The sequence below is a fragment of the Glandiceps talaboti genome, chromosome 7 (assembly GCF_964340395.1).
Source record: "Glandiceps talaboti chromosome 7, keGlaTala1.1, whole genome shotgun sequence".
NCBI lineage: Eukaryota > Metazoa > Hemichordata > Enteropneusta > Spengelidae > Glandiceps > Glandiceps talaboti.
In genome coordinates, this window is record NC_135555.1 from 5,617,501 (window position 1) to 5,640,069 (window position 22,569).

Genomic DNA, 22,569 nt, shown 5'->3' on the forward strand with positions numbered 1-22,569 from the left:
AAATGATTGTAATTTTTCATGGTGTATTTGGAAAAATTCTGTTTTGACAATAGGGCTGCAAACAAGAGGTATCACTGACATTTTGATTTATTTTGATGGTGGTCTACATGCAGTATACTATTTTCATATATCAAACATGTAATTTGATTTTATATTCTGAGATCTTTAGCATGGTATTATGTAACAGGTATCTACCACCTGTAATACATTATCAAATGATATCATCAAAATCTATACTTGTATAAAGATACTTCAAACAACATCTGAGTCATCTATTTGCTTTAGATTTCTTAATGTGGAAAACACAAGCTCTTTGACAGCAAATCTGTAACTGAGTAACCTTAGAAAAGGATTGATTTCAGTCCTAATGGTTTCTCCGCATACTATAGTCAGAGATTACTTTTTTCACAGCACATTTCCATGCAGAGTATAAAATACAAAAATACTATGAATGGACAAGTTTTGAAATAACTTCCTGAGTGAAAGCTCAAACACAGTCTAGTCTACACATATTTGAGACACAAACATGCCTAAACAGGATGCTACATACATGGGCAGATTACGTTATTTTTACTTGAAAGTTATTTAACACTTGTCCATTGATGGTTTGTATTACATTAGCCTACTTTGTATTTGTATGGAGACTATCTTTATGATGCAACCCCCATACAAACACAGAGTATGCTAGACTTGGACAGATATACCCAGATTTACCTTAACTCTGAGTACAACGAAAACGATGAACTTGCTACAACTTGCATCAGAAGAGTCAGCCACTTAGCACCATAAAAGTGGAGAGAAAAATGGCAATGTAAGTAAATATAATTGTGATTCTACAAGAATGATTGTATGTTGTGTTAACATGCAACAAAACATAAAATGCAAAAAAAAACATACTACAATGGTAACGACTGAAGGGCAAAGTTTTCTTGGCTTGTAAAACTGTTGACAAACTGTGTAAATATATCCTTGTGGTGTTTATTCCCTGACACGGATTAGATAACATCATGACTCTCTCACACATCATGTGAAATGCTGCAAATTTTACTAGGAAGAGTTTTAATCATACAAATCTAATACACTTGAATGGTATTACAACAATTTTTATATGCAATAATTCAATTTGTAGTCTTCTGTTCTGGAACTTTGGACACGTAATGCATAAAATTTCATATTTTGTGTCTTTTTATACTTATCACCTTTGATGTTTCTAAATTGTGTATCTGATAATAAAAGGAGAAGACATATTTCTTTGGGAGCAATGATCTAGAAACCTGAATTAATTCTCAGAGACTCATGTAAGATTATGTATGTATACCTTAAGGCATGCATGTATACTGATAATGTTATGATTTCCAGGTCATGATGCCACCATATGCTGATACAGTATTTTCACCTCTTTCGCAGTTCTCAAGAATTCATCATTATAAAAATATGCTACATTAACTGCTTGAATTTAGAAATAAAATTAGCAAGTTTATAAAACAAATTCTTGAAAAGGCAGGGAAAACAGTGGCGTAACCCTGCCTAATGAAATAATTTCAAGTATTTTGAATTTTCTGTAATTTACATTTTGCAATTTTCCTAATGCATGACATATATATAAATGTCTGTGTCAATCATCATTCATATTACCATAACATTATCAGTGAAATCAATATGAAAATCGGAATATATGGTTTCTAGAACAAATCTCCCTTGTACAGCGATGGACATACAGTATCAAGTTTATAGCATCACCAACCCTCATCAATTTGTAAGATACATAACAGACTGACTCTACAGTCATGGCTTTGACTAGGCATCTCTCCCTATTCGCTGAGAGTCAGTATACATTGATAGGTCATACAGACTCACAATAGCCCGACACCAAAGGAGTCTGACTTAACATTTTATATTTTATCCCTCTCAATGAGAAGGGTTGCAAATGCCAAGTCAGAGCTTAACATTTCTACTGTAAGAATAACTATATTTGCTCATCTACAAGCATTGGCGTGGACGTGCCATCTGTTCTCCTTCAACAGGTACATGTAGCAGGCTACATGAAAGCAAGTGATAGCCAATGTTTTTAGATGAGCTATTCAAGACAAAGTTGATTTTCCAGTTCCAAGATGCATTTGGATGAGACAGTGTTGCTTATAAGTTATATTGTTACATTCAGGCTTGTTTTGTCCTAAATTACATTAAATTAGAAATAACATTTCCATCTTGAAATAATGGAAAGATGTGTTGACCTCGAGAATTGCAAATGGTTTTATAGAACAAACACTAATCATCACAGTCAATGACAGAGAAGGATTTTACTGGTGAACCCAGAGTATGGTCAGTTGACAACACTCTCCCTGAGTAGTGCATGCAAACCCCTGTGCCTGTACAGATCTGGCACTGCATGGGGAGACATGCAATGTATCTTGGAACCAGCAACACGTCTATTGTATTAAACTAACAATGGTGAACAAACTATCTTCCCATATTTGTGTATGACATAGTAGTCCTCAGTATCATCATCCATCAGATCACATGTAGATCTATGTACTATATACAGTATTTTATATGTGATCTGAAGGAGAATGATTAGGACTATTGCATATAACACATGGACAAATATTGTGTACACCATTGTTTAATAATTTATATACAATATGTCATACAGTCCTAATAACACGCCAGAATCTGATTTCTGAATCATGCACAGAGACTTTGGAGTTTGCCTAAGGTTACTCTCTTAATGTAGGAAAGTAATCATGCATTTGTTTATAATCTACATAGTTTGAAATCTGAGGAGCAGAAGAGAATAATATCATGCAATGACTATAGCTATTTGAACTGCACTGTAAAACAGATATTGTGAAATACCTTATTTTACAGGAAATTAATTTCCACATTAAGCACATATCAGTTGCCTTGTTTGGAGCTCAGTTTCATTTATTTATGGCGATATGAATAGAAAGTTTGGATTAATTTTCACAGAGAGTTCATTTTGTCCGAAAATGTTAAATTGGTATACCATAAATGTAAAAAATATAATTAAAAAAATACTTTACAGTATATTTTATACTAATTCAACTCAAATTTCTACACTAATATTTTAATTTTTGTGTCTTTCATTATATAATTCTAAATATTAATATTTTCACATTTTGTTAAGTCAAATGTCACTTGTTTCATAGATTTTCAAACTTAGAGGAAATGTTCAAAGCAAGGACATGATGATCAGAATGTTTGGATAAAATCACATACTGTTTGAAAAAAAAGCTTAAACATGTTTTGCAGTGTGAAAGGGTGATTACTCACAATTTGTAAATTTCTTTATATTAGTGACACCAAGTACATACCATACAAGTGTGAATGTACAATTGATGTTTTCAGCAAATGCATGAAACACTATGCTTGTGATAAATTTATCCAAAGAGATGACTTTTTGAAGTGAAATCAGGATTGCAAATATCACATTGTTATGGATGTTTGTTTTTTAGTCAAAAATCATTGCAGACATTTAAGTTAAGTATTTTCACCAGAAAGAAGAAAAAAGGAATCGTTACTTGACCTGTGTGATTTGCTGATCACATCCATAGTAGCCATATCATCGATATTTTCCTCTTTTCTTGTAAGAATCAAATTCATATTCTGAACATATTAATGTTTCCATGCTATCATGTCATCACAGTCCAGCATTTGGTGACTTTCAAATTTTTCTCTTTTCCTTCTTTACTCCAAAATGAATCTTTTGAATTTAGATGTATTAATAAGAATGTTAGACAAAGTAATATGGGGTAAATGATGTCCAATAAATTGAGAATGTCAACACAACATATAGATGTTAAAATATGCCCTGAATGAAAAAAATACACAAGATAAGACAGCTTGGAATTTATTATTTATCAAATTTGATTTTTCAAATGTGTCTATTTGATCATCATCTTGAAAAGTTGCTACATGTTATACTGAACTGTAATGGTGACATATGTGACATGTACTATAATGTACCATAGACAATAAAGAGAAGACCTCTGTACTGTCTACGATACTAAGTAGGTTTACACACATTACCTGCAGGGATGTAGATAAGGGCCGGGAGCTTGTAAAAAGAACTGACTACGCCGCAATGTTTTGTCAGCTAGTTTTGGGGGGAATTTCTTTAAAAATTCTTTCTCTCAACCTGTATATTTCCATCTTTGGGCAGATTCATAGATCAGAGTTCCTAGATATTACCACCTACTTTCACATTTTATTGGCTACCTTTTAAATTAGCTACATCCCTGAAGGACCGAGATAAAAAAAAAACCTGTGATAGCAGGCAAGAGTTCTGTTGATTTATTAACAATGAACTGTAGTTTGACATGTACTAGGACAGACAATAAATGGACGACCTCTGTACTGTCTGAAGTACTATATATATAACCTTGATAAGAAAATTGTGATAGCAGGCAAGAGTTGTTTTGACTGAACTCAAAACATCAAATATTTCTGATTTCATGCTCTGCAGTCGCAGAAGTCAGGAGATTACAATTTTGACTATAAAGCCATGTATAATTTAAATTACAATGATTATACAAAACCAGAATGTTATTTCTGTCTATAGAATAACCACATTTTCCAAGATTCGGCTAAATGAGTTTTGAAATTTGATAGCTCACGATTTTGTGTTTTATGTGTATTATTTGTTGTATAAGCTCCATCCTACAATCTAACATTATGTCTGACTGTCTTTGGCACCTGGAGAATTGGTGTATAACTTAGAATTGATATTTCAATCACAAATCAGAAATATTTGAGTTCTCAAAGTCTTAGGTTTTCAATTTACATAAAAAAAACCAGTAATTTAACATCTTCAGAATGCTGTGCACACACAATCTATATTGCCATCAGCAAATCGCCTAAAGATGCTAATGTTATGACTGGTCTAAATTTAGTCCTGCTTTCATTTTACATAGTGCATTTGTTGTTCTTAGCTAGTTCATGTCCTGAAATAGTAATCAAAGTAGTGCCATTCTCTTATTTAAATTTGATATAGGCTAAGATTTAGTGCAACTGTATTTTCCAAGGAAAAGGAAACTCCCAATCAAAAGCACAAAAGGTATGCACAGTAGAATTATGATTTTAATCAGATTGGTAGTCACATAGCTTCTTAAAATTAAAAAGACTTGATTTCCTTTACACTAAACATCTTCATGCAGCCATACATTTTGTAGCTGTAACTGAAATTACTATTTTTTGTAATTTTTGTTCTTATGTCAACTTACTTTATGTTGTTATACTTGGAACCTGTATGATTGCCTTGTGTTCAACTCCTATCAACACCCCCAAGGATTTACAATTTGCTGACAATCAAATAAATGCCTCTTTCACGATTGTGTTACACAGACATGGACATAAAGCCAGTGTGTACAATACTAATATTGTAGTGAGGAATTTCTGATCAGAATGACTGACCATTTCATGTAATGGTTTGATGTATTCCGTAACAGGCAAAAATTAACAAAAAAATACTAAACAATTACAGCTACCTTGGCTTAAAGTTTTCCTCTCTAAAATAGTTAGTACTTTATTGTCATGAAAAATGCTCACTATATACAGATATACATACAAAATATCCTTATATTGGGCATTTTTCAAATTTCATCCCAACACATTACAAGGCTAAGGAATATTCAAGTATTCATTCTTTTAATGTCATCACTGATTAGTGTATCCAAATTTCACAATCACTTAAAATGATGAGAAAACACAGGCTTCAGATTGTGCACTGTATAGTTAACAGTGTAGCTGATGACATGAATGATTGTACTGGTCTCTAATAGTAATACACACTGAGTGTACTCATAGGCCTCAGATCATGTACTCTATAGATGACTTGGAGAGGGAAAATGCCACTGACATTCATTTTAATGACGTCAGTTGAACATGAGCCTGTCTATTGCTGGTGCTTTGACTCTGCTATAGTAATTTTTAATTCGGATAAGAATGAGAATAGCGGAGTCATAAATCCAGCAAGCAGAAAGACTAGTAGAAGATATTCATTTAGCCTCACAATGTGCACTGTATTAACTTAGATACTGTCTGTCCATTATTCATATTGAGTTCTCCATCAAATTTTGGTATCTGGTTTGTATATGAGAAATCATCATTTTCGTGAAATATTTCAAATTTTCACAAAGGCAACTTTGCCATCAGTTTGTGAAAAACAGAGTAGTTTTTGAAATAGCTTGACAAAGTTGAATTTGGGCATCGTGTCACTGATAAGATATTTGTTAGTTTGGTTGATGCAATTTATCATTTCAATGTATATCCATGGGACTGTTATGGTCCTTATATATTTGTTGCGTTGCAACCACATATACTCAAATTGTATTAAAATGACAAAATGTGAACCTGCAGTTCCTTCATTTTTCAGGTGACTGTAATACCAAAGGAAGTATCTAAATACGACATGAATACCATTCAAGTGAATTACTTGTTTCTGATTATAACTCTACCTTAGCAAGCCTAGTACAAATGCACTTTGAGCAGTTTATCCATAAGCATTGACATACACAATGCATGGCCAAATATGGGTAAAGTGAAAATACAACCCATTTCTTTAATAATATGTGTGTGCATATGTATATGGTGTATTGTTGTTGTTTTTGTTAATGTCTGTGAGTGGGCGTGTCTTTACCTTTCTGGACACTGTTCTCTTTCATGCAGTTCTAGTGTACACCTTGGCAGGAAGTCGTTACAGTATTGACAGGCTGCAGGCAGCTCACACACTGCTTTCTCTACAGCAAGGTTCCGTGAACACAGACTTCTACTGATCTCACACCGACAGTTAGGACATGTTGCCTGTTCATTCTTTAACCGAGCATCAGCCAGTAAATGAGTGAAACAGCCAGCACACATTAAATGTCCATTGATACACTGTGTGAAAAATAACACTCAATGATGAGTATTTTAGTCAGCTGTTAACAAAATGGTCAAGTTTTTCAGTGATGGACTCACAATGTTAAAATTTCTCCCTAGCACAGATTGCTACTAGTATTAGTAATGGCTGATGTACAGTACTCAATGAGATCATGTTTACCAGCATAGGTAGACAGCAAATTTATTCAGATAAAATTTGTAAGAAGACTAATTTAGAAACATGGCCTTTAATATTAACAAAAAAGAAGGCATCTTCATGTTCAAGATTGCAAATTATTAATTTGTGTGTTAAAAGACAAGACCATATGATAATTTTGCTCATGATTGTCATACATATGATTTTTTAAAAACAAGTACGGACAAGTTTGTCAACAATTGATGTACATACTGCATGCAGCCTGAATTTTAAATGGCAAACACACCAAGGTCAAGTTTATAATTGATGCATAAATGTACCCTGAATTTTAAATCAAGTAATCGTATTAAAGGTTTCCATGATCTGAAATTTACTATTCATTTTATTCATAAACACAACAACCTTGACCCAATGCAATACCCTTGATAAAATGTACAGTATTAATGAGGACAATTGGACTGACTGACCCCATTCAGTAGTCAATGTACAATATGTATAAATTCATACATTCCTCAATATAACACATTACAATTATGGCAAAAATATCACTTCAAATTATTTTTAAATCTATAACCATTATAATTGTATTTTAAAAATTGTCTGACTCCAGCCATATTCATTTAGATGATAAATGTTTACAAAGATTACAAAGTCCTAAGTACAATAAGGTTGAAGACCGACCTCAACACACACACCCAGAGTTTATTTTGCCAAAGTTTACAGCCACCAGTGCCAGCATAATTCAGGTTTTTTCTATTGACTGATCTAATTCCATAATTTGTTTTGAACTGGGATTGACTTGATAGACAAATCGAGTAAAATTTCAATGCTTGCATCTGGGTATGTTTTAAAAACACATCTGCTACATATTTTAGCAAAATTATGCCTCTTTTCTTCAGAAGAATACATAAAATTCTTGTTTAAATGAAATAAATCATAATAGTACCACCATAACTTCAAATTCAAAGAAAACTGCACATTAAGTGTATTCTGAAAATAATTTGTTTATAACAAAATTGAGTCGTAGTATGTAAAATAAATAATTCACAGTCTTTTGTCAGTTCAGAGTGACCTGCTGCTGTGGCCTGCTAATTATAGTGTCCAATTAGAATGCAGGTGTGCAGGAAGAGCGGACTATTTCTGCCTACGTGGTACGTGATATGAATGTTAAAATGCCGGTAAAATGTACGTCAGACAGCCGTAGAAGTTGACAGCAATCATTTTAAAGCTACCATATACGAACACCGAAGAAAGGTTCGTTATTTAAAGAATGTCTACGGCGGAGGGTGAAAAATGCACGGAATTAAAATCGGGTGCGGCCATGGGAGGGGCCAAAATAATTTGAAAGCGACTTTGCGGTCGTCAGGGGCCAACCAGTCAACCACAGAATCGATCTGTCCGCTCTCAGCGACGAACTGCTGTGGGAGACACATATTGCTGTCAAAAACCCTTACTGTGCCCTATTTAAAATTTTTATAGAACTCTGAATGTTTGCCACCGAAGATTTTCTCGATTTGGTTCTGTAATGTAAGGCTCGACGATTCTGCAAAAGGGGCGTGTTGCGTCATCGTAAACAAACCTGTTTTTCGGTTTTTAAAAAAAAAGACTACCTTTTCTACAATGGCCCCACGATGAAATTTCACTCACAGTAGCTAATGGTATCAATCAGTGAACAGACATTTAAGAGCAACCCTTGTTCAAGCAGAACACCGATTAGTAAGGCGTTTGGAAGAAATTTTTTCGAACCCAAATTTGTGAAACCAAATCGAACCTGGAAGATGGTCGCCCGAGGCAGATCCAAACAAACCGCACAGCAAAGAATCCCGTTCAATCTTTGCTCCAGTTTTTCCTCTTCTTGGATTCTACAATCATCGACCTTCGCTTTCTTTTTCACCGGCTCTTCGATTTCCAATTTTTCTTCTTTTCTATCACGAATTTCTGCTATGGTCTCGGAGGTGGACATCGCAACGTCCGCCATATTTGTTGATGTTCTCTCAAAACCGTAGGGCGTGACGTCATCTACGTCCAATGAAATCGTTCGCGCATTCTTATTCTAACCAATGGGCGACCGTTTTCGTCACATAATTATTTAATTACATTTGTTATTGTATGGAAAAGGCAATCGTACTTACAGCTTTCAACATGTTTAATTTACTTACATATTCATGAGAAACTAAATTGAAGCCTTCCAACACAAATTAAAAAGAAGGTAAAAAAAGAAGATACATGATAGGCTGAGGTTTGCTCGTGTCAAAGAGGTTTCCACACATATATTTTGTGTAAAAAAAACAAAAACATGCGACATTTGATAATGACAGGTAAACACGATAAAGAATGTTTTTATATTGACATCATGTAAACAATATGTGTGATATAAATTTTGTACATAGACCCTCCACTCCACAGGCACGCGAATCAATTCTGTATGATTTGGGGAGGAAAAATGTACATGAACATTTTTTTTAAAATCATACACATTGATTCGAGTGCCTGTGCTCCATTCTATGATTCGTACACGTTTCAAGTGTACTCACATGTAATGAGAACATGTACACTTTTCAACATATATGATTTCTATACAAGACATATTTGGGCAAAATATCACACGGAAGGTCGAGAAGCAATGAAACATAAGAGCCCACAAATGAGTTTGTATCGATAGTGCAACGTTATTGTCAGAGGTTGTTGTCTCTATAAAAACAATGTTTTGACGTGGCAGATCATGTGACGGTAAAGCCCTCACCGGTGGTCAATCTTTCTTCTTTTGTTTCTTTCTTTCATAGCACTACACCATGGTCCAAAACTTTTAGTACACAGAGAACAAACTTATTCGAAAATGTAACACATCTACAATAAATTGGTAGCAGGTATTGTGGGATAATACTCAAATTTATGATGATCAACACGATTTGAAGAAGAAGAAGAAGTCACTTCACGAAGTCATCCATAAGTTAGTGTATTGTGGATTGAAAGTAATCCGCATATCCATGTATATCTAGCACCAGTGCATGGTCTATTGTATAAACCACTAACTAAACAACCATATCAAGTATCTCAACAATCTAAATTTACAAACAAATTTAATGCAACTTGCTAATTGCTGTTGATGGACTTTTATGTTGAGATAGGGTTATACTAGTATATTTCTGTTAGACAAAATCTGCATGTTGGCAAGGATTCTTAGATGTAGTCAATGGATATTGAGTAACCAGTACTACAAAACTACACCATACATGCCATATCTATGATGAAACAACTTGATATGAATGAAGGGCCATCTCTCTTGCACTTAAAATGTCAATATTAGCTTGGATTTTGTCATTCAGACAAGAAGAGATTCATAGTGTGTTCATCGTCTATTAGTACCCTTCATTATCAATGTAACCCCCCCCCCCCCCAACAAAATATGCATTTACAACCAATGCAGCAATAATTTAGAGATGCATGTAACCAGAATGTCATTTTTGTGGCACTGGTGGATAATCAAAACTGGCTTTGAAGGTGCTTCTCATCACTTACATAAATTCTCTTACATTGTAAAGTATGCACTTAATCACGGCAGGATGCATTCCCTAAAAATATATAATTACTTCAAATGTACAGACTGGAGTATGTGTTGCATGTATTATTGTGTGTTATATCCTGCTGTGTGCTGTGAGGGAATTTATGTTAGTGTGATTAAGATTTCTCTACACTGATAAAATGACATTCTGATCAAAGGCATCTCTAAATAATGGTTGCATTAGTGAGTAGTATATACAAATATAGTCTTGAAATTGTTAATTTTTCTTGTATAATTGTATAATTCCAAAATGCTGTTTAAACCAACTTGGTTTTTATAGTACTTATGTCGCACATAAACATGTGTATTGTACTGTATAGCATTGTCATGTAGATAAAAAAAGAAATAGTGTAATCATCTTATATTATCTCCATAAAAGTTGCTGTACACACTTCATTCCAAAGATGAGTAACGAGTCATTCACTTCTCTCTCAGAGATGACAAAACACTACAGTGAACATGAAAATCAATGAATATCTATTTATTCATCTGAATGATTGTACTGGTACTGTGTTCAAACAATGCTGCATAGTTCAAAGCTAATTTTCTGGGAAGTTTTCCAGTTTGTGAGAAATTGAGTTGTTAAAAGTAAAACATACATAAATCTCATTTGCATTCTTGTCATGGTGTTTGAATGATCTGCCAGTGCTACATGACTCAATTACAGAATGATGTACATATTCACTTCTGAAATACCTGAAAGAAGTTGTTGAATTCATTGCTTTAGTGTACTATAGAATTGCTATATCATATATATAGTATATTGAAAGCAACACACTCATTGTCTCTGTATCAATGGTAACGGTTTTTCCTGCTCTGCACAGCAACACTTATTCCACAGAGTTTGAATGCTTCATGCAGGTTCAAGTGACTGCATTCACCATTCAGAGAACTGATGTGTGCAAAGCAAGTGCAGTGTTTTTGCTAAGGGTGGTAAAAGTATATTGTAGGTACAATCTATCAGGATTTCCCAAACAAAACTATGACAGGTTATGTGGGAAACCACGTTTACTGGATTTCACCCTTTCTGTTGATGCGCTCTCCAAACTTTAGCAAAAACACTGAAGTATCACTGGTACACAGGCTTATTGTTTCTGCTAAAGTAACTTTACAAACTTTAAAGTTGACAGACTGCCTTTGAGGTCAAAGGCATTTGATAGGCCACAACAGTCATGAAATCAGTAAACAACTGACCCAAGGAAGGATATTGCAAGTACAACTTGATTAAGTTGAAAGTTGTCAATGATCTTCAATGATCTCAAAGGGAAGACAAATAAGTTATGTATTTGTTCAACAATATACACAGGTAGGATGCAAGTATCACACTCGGTAATGAAAGACTAAAGGTTTCGTATGACAAAAATGCTTAATTAAATGACACTACAAAAAAAAATGCAGTCAAAATATATTTCTGAACATTAATTTGGTTCTTCTTACTAGTTTCACTTTTCTACTATTTTAGCAATGGGTCAGCCTTACCCCCTTGTCATCCCATACTCTCTTGAGGGACTGATATGTTTTCTTATCTCGGCATGGGTAAAGGATCATAAAAGCAAATTCACTTCTTTTTTTAAAGTTAATCTTTTCTGTAGACATTTGGAATGTTAAAAGAACTGCTGAAATTTACTCTATAAATCTTTTAACCTTTAAATTTGACCCCAGCAATGACCAAAGTCAATATCTAACAATAATTTACAGAAATGTGCCCCTCATATGATTGACATTGCTGGAATAGAAATAAATGTGCATTAGCATGCATTAAATTTCCTTGAAAACACTCACAAAAGCTAGCCAATGCTTGAATTAATTACTTTGATCTGTAACCATTTTCTTCTTATGTGTTACATTGAGTGGCATTAGTAAAATTCATTCATAGGATTTTGTCATGGAAGGTTCCGAGTCAACTCTTTCAACATTGGAAATTGAACTAAATTATTATGTGTTAATTCACACACTGAATACAGTATACAATGTCTAGGGAATGACATTGATATAGAAAGCTTGTCAGTCCAATTTAACATGATTTAAACTCTAAAGTTATTATTAAGTTTAACATGATTTGGTTGAAAATAATCAAGACACTCGAGGCAATACTTTCTCTCACTGTTCTGTTTATTGAGTTTTCAATTTTCTTTTTCTTTTCCAAGCACCTTTTTCAAATTTGGAAAAAATCTCAGAAAACGTTAAAAAGAGCTGTTGCATGAAATTGGTTAACTTTTGATATCCTACTTGGTGCAAATTAGTTCTATTCATCAGAGCCAGTCCCTCTTTTTGCGCGCCTACGTGGTGATCTTCTTGGTGAACTTTTATCTGTGAATAGAAACAAATATATAGAGGTTAGATTGGAGGACTGTATCAGTAGCAATGGAGTACAAACATGGCTTCAATCTACAACCAGTTTCGAACCTCACCAGACTTTCAAAGAATGTTACACCACTAAAATGCTACTTTTTATACCAAAAAATCATCTTCTTAATATGCATGTACACTTACTAGTCAGTACATAAGAATCATGGTGATGTAATCTCTCTAGTAATAATTGTGTATGAAATTTGTGTGATGAAAGAATATTTCTTTGCATACTTCTCCCATAGTGATATATGAGATCAGCTGTAAACAACTATAATATTCTCATGTTTGTTGCTTATTCATTGTTAGATATTTACAGGAAAGTGCATATCTCGTTTTTGGGATATGTGTATGTTAATCCCGTTTTTTCTCAACTAGCAGTATTTTCGTGTCCAGACAAATAATCCCCTGGTAGAAATAAGATTTGATGCCATGTGCAAAACTTACTCATTCCAAGTGCTTCTTTTGGTATCCAATCATAATCTACATCTGAATGGTTTTGTGTTCCCATTTCAACCACTTGTTTACTAGATCTCTTCTTTTTCTAAAATAAACAAATACAAAATATCAATTTGTTGTTAATAATGATACCATGACGATATTTGTCACTATAACTGATATATGTATGTAATTGGTACTCAGTACATGCATGTAAACATCGTTCAGTTACCCCCATCATCAGCTTAACATCAAAACAAGCAAGTAAAGCATATTATGTTGATGCTGTAAGGCTATGTAACTATGGACTTTGAGATCTAATTATGCAAACCAAATTGCACCAAAAGAGGTGCCTGACCTGACCTCACCAATTTATTTATAATATACATTGAAGTTTAGTTGCTTCTAATATGTTTGTCTAAAGTTAACAGACACACATAATTTCACATTACATTAGTACCAGGAACAATGTTTGTTTACTAATATATTATATGAAATGTGCATGTGATTGTAAAGATCAGAATATCAGAACAAACTGTGGTAGACTAAATAGAACAGTTTCTCTGAACATTTTCACGGTCTGTTCCAGTATTTCTGATTTTAACACAGTACTCACCCCAAAACTTGAAAGGAATTGTTGTCCAGCAACTATTAGAAGCACAGCAACTGCTATTAGGAAAACATAGAGGAAGAACCTGCAAAGAAAGACAAAACAATACCTTAAGAATAATTGCAGATAACTTAATACCAGGTTAGCATTTAAGAAGAACTGTAAATATATTACAGAATTCAAGAAATATCTTCATTACACACCAGCATATCTGATAGCTTTGGACCAAGACAGGATGAGTATCAAAACAACAAAAGGATCAAAATTTACTTTGAAAACATTCAAAATAATGAATATACTTAGAATGAATAGACCTGGAAGTGTCAAGTACTATTTTAGTCATGTTTATAAAGATTTGCAAAGACAGCCTAGCCTGACAATTTTTCTACCCTTTATTTTGCACACGAAGTGTCCTCCTTCGCTAATATGACTGAAATTATATTCATCTGTGTGTTAAATCATTCTTTGCTAGCATATATCATGTCACTGTTCTCCCACATGAAAGTGATGCTGAAAATAGAACACCATTGCAGCAAAATACAGCCATTTTTGTTATCAGAGTCTCTGGTTTTATCATTTTTTCTTCACTTGTATCATGAACAATTATTTATGTTTTGCATACTTAAAAGAGAAATACATTGCTAAAACTGTTATATTACCTAAAAGACTTGCAATGTGCATCTACATGTAGTTGGCCATGGCCAATTGTGTAAATATAACACAGAAAGTTATGGCAACATTTTACTACATATCAAGTATGACATAAGTGAAGTAAATTAATAATCTCACTCTGAATAAGTCAAGTAAATTAATAATCTCACTCTGAATAAGTCAAGTAAATTATTAATCTCACTCTGTAAGACTGGTTGACTTTGAAAAAAGAAGTTCAGGTCCTGTACTGGTGTTTCTCAATGAAATGAATAACATAATATTGAACTTGACCATCTATGCTGAACTTTATGATTATATATTATATAGTGGTAACTGACACTGAAATTTACAATTGATAAAATTGTCCTCAGATCTAGAGTTATAATCAGCTGGCTGCCATTGAACAATGTTCTGTAAGTGTTCTAGGAACTGAGTAATTCAACAAATTAGCCAGTGATGACATGAGAAGAAATACTCCACCCAAACCAAAACTGTACTAATTGTTGCATACTCCTCACAGTAACAGTGTCTTGACAACTTCAGCCCAAATGCCTTGAAAATGCACATCATTGGACAGTGATAACTTGATGAAAACTTCATAATTAAAGAGGGGGCTAAAAATACCCATGCAATGTTGTGAGGATTAAAGACTTACGTTTCAGTATCTAGTCCTTCATCTAATTCAATGATATTGATAGTTTCATTGTGTACTGCATCTTGGAAAATTGTTCCTTCCTGGGAATATCAACACACAACATTGAAGTTAGTATGACATTATATGGTTCACATCTGATATTGATGCACTGTCAAGCTACCGGATGAGAAGAGGAAAGCACTTCCACAAATATATTTCAATTTGGTGACCAAATGTGTCCTGTGTCTGTGATGCCACATCAGATACATAGCAAGTTAGGTCACCCAAGAAAACCTATGCACAAAGTAAACCAGTTCATTGTTTGCCAATTCCAGTATCCACACTGTCATGAACTGACTGATTGCTTGGATCTTGATTGAGAAGAAAACTAGTTTAGAAACTGCAATAATGTTATCAGAAGAGACTTCACATTGATGAAACAGCTAGACAAAAATTGGTCATGAGATAGATTATATCATTTTGAGCAAGGTTAGTGAGTGACCAACAACTTCCATCACTACAGTGTACAGCTCACATACACTATGGATGACAAGTAAGTAAACTTGATCACTACAACACATGTATCACTATAGCACATGGACAACTGACATAATATACACTAAAATTGGCAAGTAACTCACCCAGTCACTACAACAAGGACTCGTTTAGAATGTAAATTTGACATACACTAAGGAAGGTCATTCATTATATATCAGTACACAAAACATAAAGCTATCACTTACAGCATCTCTGTAATTCAGATTAATTGTGAGTCCAAAGGGACGTCCAGCAAATGCTTCACTTGGAGTGAACACATATTCAAATGTTGCTTGTCTGTTTGGTTGAACCACTGTGTCATATCTGAATGCTGTGAACTGAAAAATAGAACATATTCAATTATACATGAAAAACAGAAGTTGCCACATAGTATCAATAACAACAGACTACAGAGGAAGTGACACCAAACACACATTAAACTTATGATCTATGAAATAACATGTTATGATCAGAGTTGTTAAAAGACTTTGAGGTAACCACACTGTATGACCTAAAGTTGACCTTGCCCAGAGACTTGGCTATCAGGCTTGAAAAAGTGTTCTAACTTTTATTTGCCAGAACATATACAAATGTACTATCAAGCCAGTATGTTGAGTCAGATAGCCAAGTTTGTAGGCTACCTCCACACCATTGCTACTCTAAGCCCATATCTCACCAGCCTGTCATTTTACTATTGTCGTCAAGAGGCCTAGTTGTTTATGCTGATTCTGAAAATACATAAGTATTTTGAGATGTTCAGTTGTCCCAATGGGGTGATCTAAATATACATCATCAATTACAAATGGAACATTAGTAATATCTCAAATGATCTGTCTTTCTATTTATATCAATAAAAGACCTGCATTATAAATTACTATAGCCAATTCTGTGCCGGCATAGTGAAACTTGAGCATTCAAAACTACTTCAATTTTAAATATAGAAAGAGAACTCTACGCTGACCTAGTGAAACTTTAAACATTCCAAATCACTTACATTTTGAATATAGAATGAGAAATCTTGTGGGTAACGGAAAGATGCTTCCATGTTCTCTACAGTGAAGTCTTGTTCTCCTTTGTTGGTGAACCCTACCAGCACTTTAACAAGTTTACCAGCTGGTATGTCTACAAAGAATGACGAAACAAATTAATATTGCAAGTACAATAAAATGAACAAACGCATACATCTATACAACATTTATATTTTATTAGCTGGTGTGTCTACAAAAGAACAAAATACACATGTACAAAGTCAGCACTGAATCAGTAATATCTAAACACACCTTTTGGGAATTCACAAATTATGTTGTAAAATTCCTGATCTAATTTGTATGCAAGCATTGTGTAAATCAAGCTAATAGCCTGTCTACACTTTGACTAGCAATATTCATTCAGAATGTCAATGTAGTAACATCATTTCAACATCTCTGAACACTAAATTTGTCTCAACACTCTCTACCCAGTTTGCTCTTTTATCAAATGTAAGCTGTCATGATTAAACTTGTAAATGTTAAGCCTGGCTTCACTTTCAAAATCAACATCTTAATCAACAGCACATTAGCAGTAATGAGACATCTACTATAAATGAGATAATGCTTCCATGGGTGACTGTACGAGGAACGAGTGCAAAGTGATGCAAACATAGGACTGTCAATAAATACATAAATATTTGTGGAGAAATATTGTCGACTGGTACTTGAGCTATGGGTTACACAATATGTAGCAAAAACAAACTTTGTAGCACCAGGTAACTTTTCAGACATAATATCACAAACCTATTATAGTCACCAGACTACAGCACTAAAAATATGTTTTTACAACATTACCAAAGATTGACAGGCTAACCCTTCATACATTACTGTCGGTAACTAACCTTGTTCTGAGCCTTTTGTGAAAAGAATTGTAGTATCAGCATATTCTGAAGGTTTCAAAGGTTCTTCTTCCTCTTCCTCCTCATCCTCTTCTTCATCTGTCTCCGCAGCAGCAGTTTTCGCTGCCTCTTCTGTATCTCTGTCGCCCTCCCCTTCTTCCTCTTCTATCTGAACTTCTACATCATCCTCATCTTCCTCTCCCTCTACTAAATCTTCAATGCCATCATCCTGTGCTTTCACCACCAAAGTACTGTCTGTATATCAAACAAATATATGTAGTACATAATATTAGCCATGATTTACATTACCAAGTATTTTCACCATCAAGAAACTGTCTACATTCTGTGTGTGTGTGTGTGTGTGTGTGTGTGTGTGTGTGTGTGTGTGTGTGTGTGTGTGTGTGTACAATACACATGTACTGTTACATGTAGTGTAAATGTACACATGTATAGCTTGTGCAGTATACTAACACAGTGATCATGTGTGATGAGCGAGTCATATCAAGTTTTACAAAGTGAATCTCCCAATCTGATGTAGAATGTACGCCGCAACTTCTTTTTGGTTGTTACGTTTACTGTCGTTTGTTCTTTTGTGAGCACTTGTTACATACATCTTACACAATACCATAGTTTTTCCAAAAACAAAAGACCATAGAGATTGTTGATATTACATACAAACTGCTGTGAAGACAGACCACTTGACTTCATTCTTTAAACTCAGCCAACATTATATTGAAATACATTCCATATTGCCATGCCAACAAAAATAAGTTCCTGTGCACATCCAAACAAACTCATTATGATTGTGTTGTTTTTACATTGACCCATGAGCTCCATTCCAAACTCCCAAACTGAAGTATTTTAATTGTACATATATTACAGGGTACAGAAAACATCATGAATATTGATACATGTGCATAAATTAGTACTACATCAATTATTGATTTTGTACAGCATGCAATTTTTTGTGGAGCTCCTGCATATTGGGGAAGTGACACCTGTTTTCAATCTAACAACAGCTTCAATAGAAATGATAAATCCACGCTTTCTCTCCTTTTCACTCCTCCTTTCTTGTCACATATTTAACTGATAACAAATTTCATCTTAAACATTTTTGAAGAGGAGATTGGAGCATTATGGTTTGCTTATGCTGTTGCAAATGCAAACTGGTTATTCCATATTTATGATCAGAACTGCTAATTTTTCACATGTAGTGACTTGCTATCTGATACTGAAATATATATGGTTATTTTTTAAGTGCACACCAATTTCATTTCACAATGGATGAGATAAACTCTGCATAATGCCTTGAAATACAAATATGTGTAATGAAACCATTCATCTTCATGTTAATTGATATACATGTAAAATATTGGCTTAACATCAAACACACTGGTAGCTGTAGTTAGTATATAAGTAGCAATGTAGCAATGCAATATTTGATGTGAATGTTCATAACAGCTGTTAGACTGCTGCCATATCACACTACACCATGTTGTTTTAACTTTAGCTACATTTGTATGTACCATACTTCACTATCTATCACAAGTTTAATTACGGACACAAACAGATGCACATCATCCACAGCCCTAACAATATTTCAATGTTAAATGTTAGACATCGTAAACAAGCCACAATTAAAGCTGGCTTGGATCTACAACTGCATTGACCTTATTACTACACGATAACCGATTGGACAACACGTTACTACGGTGCCATTGTATACAAATTACTATGTCCACGATGGACACCCATACGCATCAAAGTAAATGAATATTCCGTTTGATGTCTTATTTCACAAAAGTGATGTACTCTTTCTCTTGTGCAATGTCAAGAGCAAATTATTGTTTACTTCCACAGTAGAATCGCATCCACTTTCACCCCGGAAATGATATTTTTGTTCCCGGAAGAGGGGAAGAAGAATTACAGTTTACAGGAATAAACCTGTTGAGCAAATTCTTGCTTTAACTTCGAAGCTTAGATGATCCCTCTTGATTTTACTATACATTTCAATACAAATCACTGTTGGCTTGATTAATACTTAATTCTATGCATCACTCCAATACAACGTCTGCAGGTAGCCAAAGTTTCCACGTATGCACTTCCGTATGAACAATGCAATGCGCGTATGTTTACTGCAGAGAACTTTACTATGATTACTCACCATGTTCAGTAAACAGCACTGAAGTTGGCAAAACTAGCAGAAGGACAAGCAAAAGTCTGTTGAGAATCTTCATCTTGGGTTAAAATTTCACAAAACTGCTCTGCGAGAGCAGATGACGGCAGATATTTAGAGGGACTGCTGCTCAGATGAAACAGCCAATATGGCGATCAGGTAACGAAAGGACAGCGTATGTCAAAACGAGGCTGCATAACCTTGCGGAACGACACGAGACAGGCGATCATTGACCTGCATGAACAATAGCAAATTTACGTGACCCAATTATTTACTATGACAACCAAATAACTTTTTCATATATTCACATTGTTAAAGTATGGGATAACATTACATCAGACTCAATTGTGAGTTACTGTAACGGTCTAGATGTAAATATGCGGTTGTGCTTTTTATTTCTATTTGATGTCTGAGAAATTAAAGATATACTTAGTATAGTATGAGCATATATATTAACGGCCTACGTGTAAACACAGACAAGTAAGATGTAAAGTTATTCTCAAGTTCTCGATCTAGACCAGCTTTTATTATGTTATATTTTTATGTACACTTAATTTTTTCAGATTTTGGTGATTTTACTTTTTTTTAACCGAAAAACATACCGTCACATCTGCAAGGATCTATTTTCACTGATCTATTTCACTGGTCATGCTAAAAAGTGGTATATCCCATATCGTTTTGGGATTTGTATCGGGGGAGGGGCGACTTTTTTGGAAACCGTATTCAACACGTTAAAACTAAATATAGCTGAAAAAATAACGGTTGACAAAAAGGAGAAATAGAAAAATAGAATAGAATTTTTTTTTTAAGAATGTGATGTTTTGGTAATAATTTAAGTTCCGTCAGTAGGCCCATGGCTTCAAAGAGCCGTAATTGTTAACTTGAGTCTGTTTGGAAACCGCAGTACAACAGCAGCCTAATACCAACTCCAGGAAGTAGATAACCGTCTAGGTTTAGTGTACGTTTTGTCGTTTAGACCATAGTCTCCTCAGAGACCTCCACCCTAACTCACACAAAATAGATAACATACCGGGCTATGATACATACAAATGGCAGTTCGTATGGTAATAAAGCTAAAACCTGATCAAAATGATCAAAGTTATTGGTTTTGAGAAATGAAACCTTACTTTTAACAATTGTAAACATATTTTCGAAAATTATAGGAATATTCAGAGATAACATTGTTCAAAGCAAAATAAACGGAGCAGTTGGGGAGGTTTTTGAAAATCTTCCGTCACAGAAAAGTATACCCTTTCCCATAGCTTATAAGCACAAAACACCCAGCGGACCCTCCCCGTATGGTCTGTGAGATTCCCCCCATGGGGGGGGGTATATGTTTAACATCACAGTATTGCTGCAGCTGTAATGTTTAGTGTATATAGATTCGTACTAGTAGAAATAAACTGTCACATCCTAATCGAACTATCTCAGACCATGAAATTCTTATCTGTCGATCTTGTTCATGATTACTTTTTGCTCTTATACAGGAACCTGTAAGGAGAGGCTAGGCAGAGTTAGACAATTCAGGTGCGACCTAATAAATTGCTAAAGTCTCTAAGCAGTGTGAATGTGATTTTTTAGGGAAATACACAGCTTTCAGCAAAGCGCACTTTATTGCAATTACATGGTTGTTAGAGGAGATGTTTGCACATGAAAAACGAATAACCCCGAGTTCGACGCAAGTTCAGTAGACTGTAAGATACACCATGTTGTTCATCAACCCATCAGGGTGAAACCGTGATATCAGCTTGACATGAATGTCGTATCGATCTTTCAATTCAGAGGCCAGGAGGAAGTCAGTCTGTGTAATATTTTTGTTCAATTATTTTTGCTATCATCATATACCGGTCAACGTTATTGCTTATATCAAAATGTATATCGTCTAGCTTACAACATCACAAGACATTCTGGTTCAGCATGTAATGAAGTTATAATAACTTTTTTCTCCAACTTATCGTCTGTGGTCGAATTCAACGATGAACACAATCGAACTGGATGCAAAGTCGCATCCCCGGTCACTGGTGGCGTACTCACCATTCAGTAATGTTACAGTGCTACGGTACCAGAACTGTTTGAACTCAATTTGTTTATTAACTGTACATACATATATATATGTGTGTATGTATGTATGTGTGTGTGTGTGTGTGTGTGTGTGTGTGTGTGTGTGACTTTTATGAAATGATCTGTTGCAAGGAAATGTAGAACTGTTACAGTAGACGACGGAGAAATATGATTTGAAAAAGCTTAAAATTATTAAAATAATGCTCGTCGATACACAGTTTGTCCTGAGGAAGGCAACAGTCACGTAATTACCAAAATGTAGACATTGAAAAAGTAACTTGGTTGTGTATCAATGAACATTACATTTGTATTCTATAAAATATCAAACAGTGTATTTCTACAACGTAAATTTAATCAACTGGCATTTCTCAGTCGTATCATGTACTCAGAATGCCCCCCCCCCCCCTGCAAAACATGAATGTTGGTTTCGCTATCTTGCGATACGATATGGGTTTCCAAAATTCAAGTCCGACTTCCGTATCTAAGCTCTTCATCTGCCATCAGTATACCCTAAAACCAGCTTCATGGTTTTACTAGTAGAAAGCTAAGCAGAAAGCTTATATACCCCGGCAGATTTTCCTATTTTCCAAATCAATATCAAATCGAACAACCTAGAAAATTAAGAAATCGTAAAAAACGTAGCATTAA

General features: G+C 34.5%; 2 protein-coding genes across 2 annotated transcripts in view; both read right to left on the minus strand.

Annotated features, from left to right (window-relative positions):
- The window catches only part of LOC144437141 (zinc finger TRAF-type-containing protein 1-B-like), a 29,615-nt gene extending 20,601 nt beyond the window's left edge, over positions 1–9,014 (minus strand). Inside the window, exons 1-2 of the mRNA XM_078126002.1 lie at positions 8,808–9,014; positions 6,659–6,897 (exon numbers count right to left, since the gene is read on the minus strand). Coding sequence (XP_077982128.1) covers positions 6,659–6,897; positions 8,808–9,014 — 446 coding nt within the window. The remainder of the gene's footprint in view (positions 1–6,658; positions 6,898–8,807) is intronic.
- A 2,068-nt stretch (positions 9,015–11,082) lies between these two features.
- LOC144437641 (translocon-associated protein subunit alpha-like) lies at positions 11,083–20,032 on the minus strand. Its single transcript, XM_078126626.1, has 8 exons — positions 19,849–20,032; positions 17,688–17,939; positions 16,812–16,939; positions 16,024–16,155; positions 15,302–15,381; positions 14,002–14,080; positions 13,395–13,491; positions 11,083–12,908 (listed from the first exon to the last, which is right to left on the minus strand). The coding sequence occupies exons 1-8, from the start codon at positions 19,919–19,921 to the stop codon at positions 12,844–12,846; spliced, it is 906 nt and encodes a 301-aa protein (XP_077982752.1). The 5' UTR covers positions 19,922–20,032; the 3' UTR covers positions 11,083–12,843.
- Positions 20,033–22,569: the final 2,537 nt, after the last annotated feature.

Coding starts and splice junctions, on each gene's coding strand:
- LOC144437641 (XM_078126626.1), bottom strand. CDS start 19,921: ATGAAGATTCTCAACAGACTTTTGCTTGTCCTTCTGCTAGTTTTGCCA. Junction 16,940..17,687: donor CACAAAAGGCTCAGAACAAG/GTTAGTTACCGA, acceptor CATTCTTTGTAG/ACATACCAGCTGGTAAACTT. Junction 13,492..14,001: donor AATTCCTTTCAAGTTTTGGG/GTGAGTACTGTG, acceptor TGTTTATTTTAG/AAAAAGAAGAGATCTAGTAA.